This window comes from Embiotoca jacksoni, unplaced genomic scaffold (assembly GCF_022577435.1).
Source record: "Embiotoca jacksoni isolate LCO1_2020_lvr unplaced genomic scaffold, fEmbJac1.0.p SCAF_21, whole genome shotgun sequence".
Taxonomy (NCBI): domain Eukaryota; kingdom Metazoa; phylum Chordata; class Actinopteri; family Embiotocidae; genus Embiotoca; species Embiotoca jacksoni.
Window position 1 is genome coordinate 692,501 of NW_027185352.1, and position 14,919 is coordinate 707,419.

General features: G+C 69.4%; 1 protein-coding gene across 1 annotated transcript in view; it reads right to left on the minus strand.

The window, feature by feature from the left end:
* LOC138202683 (piggyBac transposable element-derived protein 4-like) overlaps positions 1–13,498 on the minus strand; it is a 14,941-nt gene extending 1,443 nt beyond the window's left edge. The window contains 1 exon segment of the mRNA XM_069156939.1: positions 12,918–13,498. Within this exon segment, the coding sequence (XP_069013040.1) occupies positions 12,918–13,459 (542 nt within the window). The 5' untranslated portion in view covers positions 13,460–13,498.
* Between the last annotated feature and the right edge of the window lie 1,421 nt (positions 13,499–14,919).

A 14,919-nucleotide genomic window follows, 5' to 3' on the forward strand; every position in this document is an offset into this window, starting at 1 on the left:
CGTCCGGCGGGTCACGTCTGGTGGGTCACGTCTGGTGGGTCACGTCTCGTCCGGTGGGTCACGTCTGGCGGGTCACGTCCGGCGGGTCACGTCTGGTGGGTCACGTCCGGTGGGTCTCGTCCGGCGGGTCACGTCCGGCGGGTCACGTCCGGCGGGTCACGTCTGGTGGGTCACGTCTCGTCCGGTGGGTCACGTCTGGTGGGTCACGTCCGGCGGGTCACGTCCGGCGGGTCACGTCCGGCGGGTCTCGTCCGGCGGGTCACGTCCGGCGGGTCACGTCCGGTGGGTCACGTCCGGCGGGTCACGTCTGGCGGGTCACGTCCGGCGGGTCACGTCTGGCGGGTCACGTCCGGCGGGTCACGTCTGGTGGGTCACGTCTCGTCCGGTGGGTCACGTCTGGCGGGTCACGTCTGGTGGGTCACGTCTGGTGGGTCACGTCTCGTCCGGCGGGTCTCGTCTGGCGGGTCACGTCCGGCGGGTCTCGTCCGGCGGGTCTCGTCCGGTGGGTCACGTCCGGCGGGTCTCGTCCGGCGGGTCTCGTCCGGCGGGTCACGTCCGGTGGGTCACGTCTGGTGGGTCACGTCCGGTGGGTCACGTCTGGTGGGTCACGTCTCGTCCGGCGGGTCTCGTCTGGTGGGTCACGTCTGGCGGGTCACGTCCGGCGGGTCATGTCTGGTGGGTCACGTCCGGTGGGTCTCGTCCGGCGGGTCACGTCCGGCGGGTCACGTCCGGCGGGTCACGTCTGGTGGGTCACGTCTCGTCCGGCGGGTCACGTCTGGCGGGTCACGTCCGGTGGGTCTCGTCCGGCGGGTCTCGTCCGGCGGGTCACGTCCGGCGGGTCTCGTCCGGCGGGTCACGTCCGGCGGGTCACGTCCGGTGGGTCACGTCCGGCGGGTCACGTCTGGTGGGTCACGTCCGGCGGGTCACGTCTGGCGGGTCACGTCCGGCGGGTCACGTCTGGTGGGTCACGTCTCGTCCGGTGGGTCACGTCTGGTGGGTCACGTCCGGCGGGTCTCGTCCGGCGGGTCACGTCCGGCGGGTCACGTCTCGTCCGGCGGGTCTCGTCTGGCGGGTCACGTCTGGCGGGTCACGTCTGGCGGGTCACGTCTGGCGGGTCACGTCTGGTGGGTCACGTCTCGTCCGGTGGGTCACGTCTGGTGGGTCACGTCCGGCGGGTCTCGTCCGGCGGGTCACGTCCGGCGGGTCACGTCTCGTCCGGCGGGTCTCGTCTGGCGGGTCACGTCTGGCGGGTCACGTCTGGCGGGTCACGTCTGGCGGGTCACGTCTGGCGGGTCACGTCTGGTGGGTCACGTCTCGTCCGGTGGGTCACATCTGGCGGGTCACGTCCGGCGGGTCACGTCTGGTGGGTCACGTCCGGTGGGTCTCGTCTGGTGGGTCACGTCTGGTGGGTCACGTCTCGTCCGGTGGGTCACGTCTGGCGGGTCACGTCCGGTGGGTCACGTCTGGTGGGTCACGTCTGGTGGGTCACGTCCGGCGGGTCACGTCTGGTGGGTCACGTCTGGTGGGTCACGTCTCGTCCGGTGGGTCACGTCTGGCGGGTCACGTCCGGCGGGTCACGTCTGGTGGGTCACGTCCGGCGGGTCTCGTCCGGCGGGTCACGTCCGGCGGGTCACGTCCGGCGGGTCACGTCTGGTGGGTCACGTCTCGTCCGGTGGGTCACGTCTGGTGGGTCACGTCCGGCGGGTCACGTCCGGCGGGTCACGTCCGGCGGGTCTCGTCCGGCGGGTCACGTCCGGCGGGTCACGTCCGGTGGGTCACGTCCGGCGGGTCACGTCTGGCGGGTCACGTCCGGCGGGTCACGTCTGGCGGGTCACGTCCGGCGGGTCTCGTCCGGCGGGTCACGTCCGGCGGGTCACGTCCGGTGGGTCACGTCCGGCGGGTCACGTCTGGCGGGTCACGTCCGGTGGGTCACGTCTGGTGGGTCACGTCTCGTCCGGTGGGTCACGTCTGGCGGGTCACGTCTGGTGGGTCACGTCTGGTGGGTCACGTCTCGTCCGGCGGGTCTCGTCTGGCGGGTCACGTCCGGCGGGTCTCGTCCGGCGGGTCTCGTCCGGTGGGTCACGTCCGGCGGGTCTCGTCCGGCGGGTCTCGTCCGGCGGGTCACGTCCGGTGGGTCACGTCTGGTGGGTCACGTCCGGCGGGTCACGTCTGGTGGGTCACGTCTCGTCCGGCGGGTCACGTCTGGCGGGTCACGTCCGGCGGGTCACGTCTGGTGGGTCACGTCTCGTCCGGTGGGTCACGTCTGGTGGGTCACGTCCGGCGGGTCTCGTCCGGCGGGTCACGTCCGGCGGGTCTCGTCTGGCGGGTCACGTCTGGCGGGTCACGTCTGGCGGGTCACGTCTGGCGGGTCACGTCTGGTGGGTCACGTCTCGTCCGGCGGGTCTCGTCTGGCGGGTCACGTCCGGCGGGTCTCGTCCGGCGGGTCTCGTCCGGTGGGTCACGTCTGGTGGGTCACGTCTCGTCCGGCGGGTCTCGTCCGGTGGGTCACGTCTGGTGGGTCACGTCTCGTCCGGCGGGTCTCGTCTGGTGGGTCACGTCTGGTGGGTCACGTCTGGCGGGTCACGTCTGGTGGGTCACGTCTGGCGGGTCACGTCTGGCGGGTCACGTCTGGCGGGTCACGTCTGGTGGGTCACGTCACGTCCGGCGGGTCTCGTCCGGCGGGTCTCGTCCGGCGGGTCTCGTCCGGCGGGTCTCGTCCGGCGGGTCACGTCCGGTGGGTCACGTCTGGTGGGTCACGTCTCGTCCGGCGGGTCTCGTCTGGTGGGTCACGTCTGGTGGGTCACGTCTGGCGGGTCACGTCTGGTGGGTCACGTCTGGTGGGTCACGTCTCGTCCGGCGGGTCTCGTCTGGCGGGTCACGTCCGGTGGGTCACGTCTCGTCCGGCGGGTCTCGTCTGGTGGGTCACGTCTCGTCCGGCGGGTCTCGTCCGGCGGGTCTCGTCCGGTGGGTCACGTCTCGTCCGGCGGGTCTCGTCTGGTGGGTCACGTCTGGCGGGTCACGTCTGGTGGGTCACGTCTGGTGGGTCACGTCCGGCGGGTCTCGTCCGGCGGGTCTCGTCCGGCGGGTCTCGTCTGGCGGGTCACGTCTGGTGGGTCACGTCTGGTGGGTCACGTCTCGTCCGGCGGGTCTCGTCTGGCGGGTCACGTCCGGCGGGTCTCGTCCGGTGGGTCACGTCTCGTCCGGTGGGTCACGTCTGGCGGGTCACGTCTGGTGGGTCACGTCTGGTGGGTCACGTCTCGTCCGGCGGGTCTCGTCTGGCGGGTCACGTCCGGCGGGTCTCGTCCGGCGGGTCTCGTCCGGTGGGTCACGTCCGGCGGGTCTCGTCCGGCGGGTCTCGTCCGGCGGGTCACGTCCGGTGGGTCACGTCTGGTGGGTCACGTCCGGCGGGTCACGTCTGGTGGGTCACGTCTCGTCCGGCGGGTCACGTCTGGCGGGTCACGTCCGGCGGGTCACGTCTGGTGGGTCACGTCTCGTCCGGTGGGTCACGTCTGGTGGGTCACGTCCGGCGGGTCTCGTCCGGCGGGTCACGTCCGGCGGGTCTCGTCTGGCGGGTCACGTCTGGCGGGTCACGTCTGGCGGGTCACGTCTGGCGGGTCACGTCTGGTGGGTCACGTCTCGTCCGGCGGGTCTCGTCTGGCGGGTCACGTCCGGCGGGTCTCGTCCGGCGGGTCTCGTCCGGTGGGTCACGTCTGGTGGGTCACGTCTCGTCCGGCGGGTCTCGTCTGGTGGGTCACGTCTGGTGGGTCACGTCTCGTCCGGCGGGTCTCGTCTGGTGGGTCACGTCTGGTGGGTCACGTCTGGCGGGTCACGTCTGGTGGGTCACGTCTGGCGGGTCACGTCTGGCGGGTCACGTCTGGCGGGTCACGTCTGGTGGGTCACGTCACGTCCGGCGGGTCTCGTCCGGCGGGTCTCGTCCGGCGGGTCTCGTCCGGCGGGTCTCGTCCGGCGGGTCACGTCCGGTGGGTCACGTCTGGTGGGTCACGTCTCGTCCGGCGGGTCTCGTCTGGTGGGTCACGTCTGGTGGGTCACGTCTGGCGGGTCACGTCTGGTGGGTCACGTCTGGTGGGTCACGTCTCGTCCGGCGGGTCTCGTCTGGCGGGTCACGTCCGGTGGGTCACGTCTCGTCCGGCGGGTCTCGTCTGGTGGGTCACGTCTCGTCCGGCGGGTCTCGTCCGGCGGGTCTCGTCCGGTGGGTCACGTCTCGTCCGGCGGGTCTCGTCTGGTGGGTCACGTCTGGCGGGTCACGTCTGGTGGGTCACGTCTGGTGGGTCACGTCCGGCGGGTCTCGTCCGGCGGGTCTCGTCCGGCGGGTCACGTCTGGTGGGTCACGTCTGGTGGGTCACGTCTCGTCCGGCGGGTCTCGTCTGGCGGGTCACGTCCGGCGGGTCTCGTCCGGTGGGTCACGTCTCGTCCGGCGGGTCACGTCTCGTCCGGCGGGTCTCGTCTGGCGGGTCACGTCTGGTGGGTCACGTCTGGTGGGTCACGTCTCGTCCGGCGGGTCTCGTCTGGCGGGTCACGTCTGGCGGGTCACGTCTGGCGGGTCACGTCTGGCGGGTCACGTCCGGCGGGTCACGTCTGGTGGGTCACGTCCGGTGGGTCTCGTCTGGTGGGTCACGTCTGGTGGGTCACGTCTCGTCCGGTGGGTCACGTCTGGCGGGTCACGTCTGGTGGGTCACGTCCGGCGGGTCACGTCTGGTGGGTCACGTCTGGTGGGTCACGTCCGGCGGGTCACGTCTGGTGGGTCACGTCTGGTGGGTCACGTCTCGTCCGGCGGGTCTCGTCTGGCGGGTCACGTCTGGTGGGTCACGTCTGGTGGGTCACGTCTCGTCCGGCGGGTCTCGTCTGGTGGGTCACGTCTGGTGGGTCACGTCTCGTCCGGCGGGTCTCGTCTGGTGGGTCACGTCTGGTGGGTCACGTCTGGCGGGTCACGTCTGGTGGGTCACGTCTGGCGGGTCACGTCTGGCGGGTCACGTCTGGCGGGTCACGTCTGGTGGGTCACGTCACGTCCGGCGGGTCTCGTCCGGCGGGTCTCGTCCGGCGGGTCTCGTCCGGCGGGTCACGTCCGGTGGGTCACGTCTGGTGGGTCACGTCTCGTCCGGCGGGTCTCGTCTGGTGGGTCACGTCTGGTGGGTCACGTCTGGCGGGTCACGTCTGGTGGGTCACGTCTGGTGGGTCACGTCTCGTCCGGCGGGTCTCGTCTGGCGGGTCACGTCCGGTGGGTCACGTCTCGTCCGGCGGGTCTCGTCTGGTGGGTCACGTCTCGTCCGGCGGGTCTCGTCCGGCGGGTCTCGTCCGGTGGGTCACGTCTCGTCCGGCGGGTCTCGTCTGGTGGGTCACGTCTGGCGGGTCACGTCTGGTGGGTCACGTCTGGTGGGTCACGTCCGGCGGGTCTCGTCCGGCGGGTCTCGTCCGGCGGGTCTCGTCTGGCGGGTCACGTCTGGTGGGTCACGTCTGGTGGGTCACGTCTCGTCCGGCGGGTCTCGTCTGGCGGGTCACGTCCGGCGGGTCTCGTCCGGTGGGTCACGTCTCGTCCGGCGGGTCACGTCTCGTCCGGCGGGTCTCGTCTGGCGGGTCACGTCTGGTGGGTCACGTCTGGTGGGTCACGTCTCGTCCGGCGGGTCTCGTCTGGTGGGTCACGTCTGGCGGGTCACGTCTGGCGGGTCACGTCTGGCGGGTCACGTCCGGCGGGTCACGTCTGGTGGGTCACGTCCGGTGGGTCTCGTCTGGTGGGTCACGTCTGGTGGGTCACGTCTCGTCCGGTGGGTCACGTCTGGCGGGTCACGTCTGGTGGGTCACGTCCGGCGGGTCACGTCTGGTGGGTCACGTCTGGTGGGTCACGTCCGGCGGGTCACGTCTGGTGGGTCACGTCTGGTGGGTCACGTCTCGTCCGGCGGGTCTCGTCTGGCGGGTCACGTCTGGTGGGTCACGTCTGGTGGGTCACGTCTCGTCCGGCGGGTCTCGTCTGGTGGGTCACGTCTGGCGGGTCACGTCTGGCGGGTCACGTCTGGCGGGTCACGTCCGGCGGGTCACGTCTGGTGGGTCACGTCCGGTGGGTCTCGTCTGGTGGGTCACGTCTGGTGGGTCACGTCTCGTCCGGTGGGTCACGTCTGGCGGGTCACGTCTGGTGGGTCACGTCCGGTGGGTCACGTCTGGTGGGTCACGTCTGGTGGGTCACGTCCGGCGGGTCACGTCTGGTGGGTCACGTCTGGTGGGTCACGTCTCGTCCGGTGGGTCACGTCTGGCGGGTCACGTCCGGCGGGTCACGTCTGGTGGGTCACGTCCGGTGGGTCTCGTCCGGCGGGTCACGTCCGGCGGGTCACGTCCGGCGGGTCACGTCTGGTGGGTCACGTCTCGTCCGGTGGGTCACGTCTGGTGGGTCACGTCCGGTGGGTCTCGTCCGGCGGGTCACGTCCGGCGGGTCACGTCCGGCGGGTCACGTCCGGCGGGTCACGTCTGGTGGGTCACGTCTCGTCCGGTGGGTCACGTCTGGCGGGTCACGTCCGGTGGGTCTCGTCCGGCGGGTCTCGTCCGGCGGGTCACGTCCGGCGGGTCACGTCCGGCGGGTCACGTCCGGCGGGTCACGTCCGGCGGGTCACGTCTCGTCCGGCGGGTCACGTCCGGCGGGTCACGTCTCGTCCGGCGGGTCACGTCCGGCGGGTCACGTCTCGTCCGGCGGGTCTCGTCTGGCGGGTCACGTCTGGCGGGTCACGTCTGGCGGGTCACGTCTGGTGGGTCACGTCTCGTCCGGCGGGTCTCGTCTGGCGGGTCACGTCTGGCGGGTCACGTCTGGTGGGTCACGTCTCGTCCGGCGGGTCACGTCCGGCGGGTCACGTCTGGCGGGTCACGTCTGGCGGGTCACGTCTGGTGGGTCACGTCTCGTCCGGCGGGTCTCGTCTGGCGGGTCACGTCCGGCGGGTCTCGTCCGGCGGGTCTCGTCCGGTGGGTCACGTCCGGCGGGTCTCGTCCGGCGGGTCACGTCCGGTGGGTCACGTCTGGTGGGTCACGTCTCGTCCGGCGGGTCTCGTCTGGTGGGTCACGTCTGGTGGGTCACGTCTGGCGGGTCACGTCTGGTGGGTCACGTCTGGTGGGTCACGTCTCGTCCGGCGGGTCTCGTCTGGCGGGTCACGTCCGGTGGGTCACGTCTCGTCCGGCGGGTCTCGTCTGGTGGGTCACGTCTCGTCCGGCGGGTCTCGTCCGGCGGGTCTCGTCCGGTGGGTCACGTCTCGTCCGGCGGGTCTCGTCTGGTGGGTCACGTCTGGCGGGTCACGTCTGGTGGGTCACGTCTGGTGGGTCACGTCCGGCGGGTCTCGTCCGGCGGGTCTCGTCCGGCGGGTCTCGTCTGGCGGGTCACGTCTGGTGGGTCACGTCTGGTGGGTCACGTCTCGTCCGGCGGGTCTCGTCTGGCGGGTCACGTCCGGCGGGTCTCGTCCGGTGGGTCACGTCTCGTCCGGCGGGTCACGTCTCGTCCGGCGGGTCTCGTCTGGCGGGTCACGTCTGGTGGGTCACGTCTGGTGGGTCACGTCTCGTCCGGCGGGTCTCGTCTGGTGGGTCACGTCTGGCGGGTCACGTCTGGCGGGTCACGTCTGGCGGGTCACGTCCGGCGGGTCACGTCTGGTGGGTCACGTCTGGCGGGTCACGTCCGGCGGGTCATGTCTGGTGGGTCACGTCCGGTGGGTCTCGTCCGGCGGGTCACGTCCGGCGGGTCACGTCCGGCGGGTCACGTCTGGTGGGTCACGTCTCGTCCGGTGGGTCACGTCTGGCGGGTCACGTCCGGCGGGTCTCGTCCGGCGGGTCTCGTCCGGCGGGTCACGTCCGGCGGGTCTCGTCCGGCGGGTCACGTCCGGCGGGTCACGTCCGGTGGGTCACGTCCGGCGGGTCACGTCTGGTGGGTCACGTCCGGCGGGTCACGTCCGGCGGGTCACGTCCGGCGGGTCACGTCTGGTGGGTCACGTCTCGTCCGGTGGGTCACGTCTGGTGGGTCACGTCCGGCGGGTCTCGTCCGGCGGGTCACGTCCGGCGGGTCACGTCTCGTCCGGCGGGTCTCGTCTGGCGGGTCACGTCTGGCGGGTCACGTCTGGCGGGTCACGTCTGGTGGGTCACGTCTCGTCCGGCGGGTCTCGTCTGGCGGGTCACGTCCGGCGGGTCTCGTCCGGCGGGTCTCGTCCGGTGGGTCACGTCTGGTGGGTCACGTCTCGTCCGGCGGGTCTCGTCTGGTGGGTCACGTCTGGTGGGTCACGTCTCGTCCGGCGGGTCTCGTCTGGTGGGTCACGTCTGGTGGGTCACGTCTGGCGGGTCACGTCTGGCGGGTCACGTCTGGCGGGTCACGTCTGGCGGGTCACGTCTGGTGGGTCACGTCACGTCCGGCGGGTCTCGTCCGGCGGGTCTCGTCCGGCGGGTCTCGTCCGGCGGGTCACGTCCGGTGGGTCACGTCTGGTGGGTCACGTCTCGTCCGGCGGGTCTCGTCTGGTGGGTCACGTCTGGTGGGTCACGTCTGGCGGGTCACGTCTGGTGGGTCACGTCTGGTGGGTCACGTCTCGTCCGGCGGGTCTCGTCTGGCGGGTCACGTCCGGTGGGTCACGTCTCGTCCGGCGGGTCTCGTCTGGTGGGTCACGTCTCGTCCGGCGGGTCTCGTCCGGCGGGTCTCGTCCGGTGGGTCACGTCTCGTCCGGCGGGTCTCGTCTGGTGGGTCACGTCTGGCGGGTCACGTCTGGTGGGTCACGTCTGGTGGGTCACGTCCGGCGGGTCTCGTCCGGCGGGTCTCGTCCGGCGGGTCTCGTCTGGCGGGTCACGTCTGGTGGGTCACGTCTGGTGGGTCACGTCTCGTCCGGCGGGTCTCGTCTGGCGGGTCACGTCCGGCGGGTCTCGTCCGGTGGGTCACGTCTCGTCCGGCGGGTCACGTCTCGTCCGGCGGGTCTCGTCTGGCGGGTCACGTCTGGTGGGTCACGTCTGGTGGGTCACGTCTCGTCCGGCGGGTCTCGTCTGGTGGGTCACGTCTGGCGGGTCACGTCTGGCGGGTCACGTCTGGCGGGTCACGTCCGGCGGGTCACGTCTGGTGGGTCACGTCCGGTGGGTCTCGTCTGGTGGGTCACGTCTGGTGGGTCACGTCTCGTCCGGTGGGTCACGTCTGGCGGGTCACGTCTGGTGGGTCACGTCCGGCGGGTCACGTCTGGTGGGTCACGTCTGGTGGGTCACGTCCGGCGGGTCACGTCTGGTGGGTCACGTCTGGTGGGTCACGTCTCGTCCGGCGGGTCTCGTCTGGCGGGTCACGTCTGGTGGGTCACGTCTGGTGGGTCACGTCTCGTCCGGCGGGTCTCGTCTGGTGGGTCACGTCTGGCGGGTCACGTCTGGCGGGTCACGTCTGGCGGGTCACGTCCGGCGGGTCACGTCTGGTGGGTCACGTCCGGTGGGTCTCGTCTGGTGGGTCACGTCTGGTGGGTCACGTCTCGTCCGGTGGGTCACGTCTGGCGGGTCACGTCTGGTGGGTCACGTCCGGTGGGTCACGTCTGGTGGGTCACGTCTGGTGGGTCACGTCCGGCGGGTCACGTCTGGTGGGTCACGTCTGGTGGGTCACGTCTCGTCCGGTGGGTCACGTCTGGCGGGTCACGTCCGGCGGGTCACGTCTGGTGGGTCACGTCCGGTGGGTCTCGTCCGGCGGGTCACGTCCGGCGGGTCACGTCCGGCGGGTCACGTCTGGTGGGTCACGTCTCGTCCGGTGGGTCACGTCTGGTGGGTCACGTCCGGTGGGTCTCGTCCGGCGGGTCACGTCCGGCGGGTCACGTCCGGCGGGTCACGTCCGGCGGGTCACGTCCGGCGGGTCACGTCTCGTCCGGCGGGTCACGTCCGGCGGGTCACGTCTCGTCCGGCGGGTCTCGTCTGGCGGGTCACGTCTGGCGGGTCACGTCTGGCGGGTCACGTCTGGTGGGTCACGTCTCGTCCGGCGGGTCTCGTCTGGCGGGTCACGTCTGGCGGGTCACGTCTGGTGGGTCACGTCTCGTCCGGCGGGTCACGTCCGGCGGGTCACGTCTGGCGGGTCACGTCTGGCGGGTCACGTCTGGTGGGTCACGTCTCGTCCGGCGGGTCTCGTCTGGCGGGTCACGTCCGGCGGGTCTCGTCCGGCGGGTCTCGTCCGGTGGGTCACGTCCGGCGGGTCTCGTCCGGCGGGTCACGTCCGGTGGGTCACGTCTGGTGGGTCACGTCTCGTCCGGCGGGTCTCGTCTGGTGGGTCACGTCTGGTGGGTCACGTCTGGCGGGTCACGTCTGGTGGGTCACGTCTGGTGGGTCACGTCTCGTCCGGCGGGTCTCGTCTGGCGGGTCACGTCCGGTGGGTCACGTCTCGTCCGGCGGGTCTCGTCTGGTGGGTCACGTCTCGTCCGGCGGGTCTCGTCCGGCGGGTCTCGTCCGGTGGGTCACGTCTCGTCCGGCGGGTCTCGTCTGGTGGGTCACGTCTGGCGGGTCACGTCTGGTGGGTCACGTCTGGTGGGTCACGTCCGGCGGGTCTCGTCCGGCGGGTCTCGTCCGGCGGGTCTCGTCTGGCGGGTCACGTCTGGTGGGTCACGTCTGGTGGGTCACGTCTCGTCCGGCGGGTCTCGTCTGGCGGGTCACGTCCGGCGGGTCTCGTCCGGTGGGTCACGTCTCGTCCGGCGGGTCACGTCTCGTCCGGCGGGTCTCGTCTGGCGGGTCACGTCTGGTGGGTCACGTCTGGTGGGTCACGTCTCGTCCGGCGGGTCTCGTCTGGTGGGTCACGTCTGGCGGGTCACGTCTGGCGGGTCACGTCTGGCGGGTCACGTCCGGCGGGTCACGTCTGGTGGGTCACGTCCGGTGGGTCTCGTCTGGTGGGTCACGTCTGGTGGGTCACGTCTCGTCCGGTGGGTCACGTCTGGCGGGTCACGTCTGGTGGGTCACGTCCGGCGGGTCACGTCCGGCGGGTCACGTCTGGTGGGTCACGTCTGGTGGGTCACGTCCGGCGGGTCACGTCTGGTGGGTCACGTCTGGTGGGTCACGTCTCGTCCGGCGGGTCTCGTCTGGCGGGTCACGTCTGGTGGGTCACGTCTGGTGGGTCACGTCTCGTCCGGCGGGTCTCGTCTGGTGGGTCACGTCTGGCGGGTCACGTCTGGCGGGTCACGTCTGGCGGGTCACGTCCGGCGGGTCACGTCTGGTGGGTCACGTCCGGTGGGTCTCGTCTGGTGGGTCACGTCTGGTGGGTCACGTCTCGTCCGGTGGGTCACGTCTGGCGGGTCACGTCTGGTGGGTCACGTCCGGTGGGTCACGTCTGGTGGGTCACGTCTGGTGGGTCACGTCCGGCGGGTCACGTCTGGTGGGTCACGTCTGGTGGGTCACGTCTCGTCCGGTGGGTCACGTCTGGCGGGTCACGTCCGGCGGGTCACGTCTGGTGGGTCACGTCCGGTGGGTCTCGTCCGGCGGGTCACGTCCGGCGGGTCACGTCCGGCGGGTCACGTCTGGTGGGTCACGTCTCGTCCGGTGGGTCACGTCTGGTGGGTCACGTCCGGTGGGTCTCGTCCGGCGGGTCACGTCCGGCGGGTCACGTCCGGCGGGTCACGTCCGGCGGGTCACGTCTGGTGGGTCACGTCTCGTCCGGTGGGTCACGTCTGGCGGGTCACGTCCGGTGGGTCTCGTCCGGCGGGTCTCGTCCGGCGGGTCACGTCCGGCGGGTCACGTCCGGCGGGTCACGTCCGGCGGGTCACGTCCGGCGGGTCACGTCCGGCGGGTCACGTCTCGTCCGGCGGGTCACGTCCGGCGGGTCACGTCTCGTCCGGCGGGTCTCGTCTGGCGGGTCACGTCTGGCGGGTCACGTCTGGCGGGTCACGTCTGGTGGGTCACGTCTCGTCCGGCGGGTCTCGTCTGGCGGGTCACGTCTGGCGGGTCACGTCTGGTGGGTCACGTCTCGTCCGGCGGGTCACGTCCGGCGGGTCACGTCTGGCGGGTCACGTCTGGCGGGTCACGTCTGGTGGGTCACGTCTCGTCCGGCGGGTCTCGTCTGGCGGGTCACGTCCGGCGGGTCTCGTCCGGCGGGTCTCGTCCGGTGGGTCACGTCCGGCGGGTCTCGTCCGGCGGGTCACGTCCGGTGGGTCACGTCTGGTGGGTCACGTCTCGTCCGGCGGGTCTCGTCTGGTGGGTCACGTCTGGTGGGTCACGTCTGGCGGGTCACGTCTGGTGGGTCACGTCTGGTGGGTCACGTCTCGTCCGGCGGGTCTCGTCTGGCGGGTCACGTCCGGTGGGTCACGTCTCGTCCGGCGGGTCTCGTCTGGTGGGTCACGTCTCGTCCGGCGGGTCTCGTCCGGCGGGTCTCGTCCGGTGGGTCACGTCTCGTCCGGCGGGTCTCGTCTGGTGGGTCACGTCTGGCGGGTCACGTCTGGTGGGTCACGTCTGGTGGGTCACGTCCGGCGGGTCTCGTCCGGCGGGTCTCGTCCGGCGGGTCTCGTCTGGTGGGTCACGTCTCGTCCGGCGGGTCTCGTCTGGCGGGTCACGTCTGGTGGGTCACGTCTGGTGGGTCACGTCTCGTCCGGCGGGTCTCGTCTGGCGGGTCACGTCCGGCGGGTCTCGTCCGGTGGGTCACGTCTCGTCCGGCGGGTCTCGTCTGGCGGGTCACGTCTGGCGGGTCACGTCTGGTGGGTCACGTCTCGTCCGGCGGGTCACGTCTGGCGGGTCACGTCTGGTGGGTCACGTCTCGTCCGGCGGGTCACGTCTGGCGGGTCACGTCTGGTGGGTCACGTCTCGTCCGGCGGGTCACGTCTGGCGGGTCACGTCTGGCGGGTCACGTCTGGCGGGTCACGTCTGGTGGGTCACGTCTCGTCCGGCGGGTCACGTCTGGCGGGTCACGTCTGGTGGGTCACGTCCGGCGGGTCTCGTCCGGCGGGTCTCGTCCGGCGGGTCTCGTCTGGCGGTCATCGAACCGTAAAAGTCTTGAGTCAGTGTGATAGACTTTGAGTGGCATAGTGGCACGGAAAATAACCCTTCCGCTCTCCTTGTCCCACAGACTGGCCTCGCCTCGGGACCTGTAGACGCCGGCGAGGATGAGCAGTCCTATGTATGCGTGCAGATCGGTCTCGTTCATCGCTTTCCAGACGTGCTCCGGACAAACTGGCAGCCGTGAAGAAGAAGGATTTTTTTCTATCGCCGGCGTGACAAACAGGGAGAAGGTAGAAGCTATGTCGTAGGCGTGCGACGCCGCGTACGCGGTGGGACCCGAGTCCGTCTCGGTCCCCTCCATCTCCCCTCCGGCTCTACTTGACCCTTTGGCGTATGATGCTGACGACCATGTTATTTTTACGTTTTTGGAGAGGAGAGTTTCACCCCGGGGAATTTCCTGTTCTTCGTCTTCTGAGGCGGACTCGTCGTGGTCCGGGTTGTACTCTTCCCCGTCTTCTTCCTCAGACATGTCCTCCGCTTCCTCTTCGTAATCTTGCTGTACGTCCGACATGAGCTGTTGCGCGACCTGTTTGTGCGTGTGCGTGGGACGCGAGGACGAGGGGTGTGCGTGGGACGCGAGGACGAGGGGTGTGCGTGGGACGCGAGGACGAGGGGTGTGCGTGGGACGCGAGGACGAGGGGTGTGCGTGGGACCCGAGGACGAGGGGTGTGCGTGGGACCCGAGGACGAGGGGTGTGCGTGGGACGTGAGGACGAGGGGTGTGCGTGGGACCCGAGGACGAGGGGTGTGCGTGGGACGTGAGGACGAGGGGTGTGCGTGGGACCCGAGGACGAGGGGTGTGCGTGGGACGCGAGGACGAGGGGTGTGCGTGGGACGTGAGGACGAGGGGTGTGCGTGGGACCCGAGGACGAGGGGTGTGCGTGGGACCCGAGGACGAGGGGTGTGCGTGGGACGCGAGTCCTGTTTTTTTTTTTATAAATTGTACAACCGTCAGGCCTCTATTACCAATTGTTCATTTGGTCACAGGCGACTCACTCAGAGAAACATGTCCGTTGTCCAATCGAAGACGTTTCTTAGTCCCTGTCCTCCATCCAGTACCAAGAGAGCGTACGAAGGGTGAAGCTCCCAGCGACGCCAACCTGCTGCTTTACACCAGTCTGCATTTCTCTTATGCTCTCTGAACCTGTCCTCCTCCTGCCTTGTCCTTCGCTCTTCCTCCTGCCTTGTCCTTCGCTCTTCCTCCTGCCTTGTCCTTCGCTCTTCCTCCTGCCTTGTCCTTCGCTCTTCCTCCTGCCTTGTCCTTCGCCTTGTCCTTCGCTCTTCCTCCTGCCTTGTCCTTCGCTCTTCCTCCTGCCTTGTCCTTCGCTCTTCCTCCTGCCTTGTCCTTCGCTCTTCCTCCTGCCTTGTCCTTCGCTCTTCCTCCTGCCTTGTCCTTCGCCTTGTCCTTCGCCTTGTCCTTCGCTCTTCCTCCTGCCTTGTCCTTCGCTCTTCCTCCTGCCTCCTCTTCTCCCTCCTCTCCTCGAGTCTCCTCTGGGCTTCGCGGTACATCTCACTGGTGTCGTGTTTTCCTGCGTTGAATTTCACCGTATCTTCTATCTTACGTAGAAGCTCCTCGACCTGGTTTCTGCTCGGCCTCCGGTCGTTGATGAGCGAACGGTATCTTCCTCCGCACCTGTTGATCACTTTTTGTAGATGTTTGCTCTCCGCCAGATATTCCTCCACAGATTTATCCAGCAGCAGGTCAGCGTGTGTAAACAGGACGAGGACGGAGGTGTCGGCGTCCGGTCCAAAGTTGTCCTGGATCCACTTCACCGTGTCCCGCTCCCCCTGCGTGGACGGACTGCTCCACGCACCTCTCGATGCTGACTTTCACTTCTTCTTGGGTTTTGTTGGTGTCAAACCAACCGGAGAGTCGATGACAACCAGTTTCCTGTCGCTGTATTTTACTTGTTGTTTTTGGCATTCTTTAGTCCCAGCCTGTGCAGGATAAATAAAGAAAACAAACGAAACA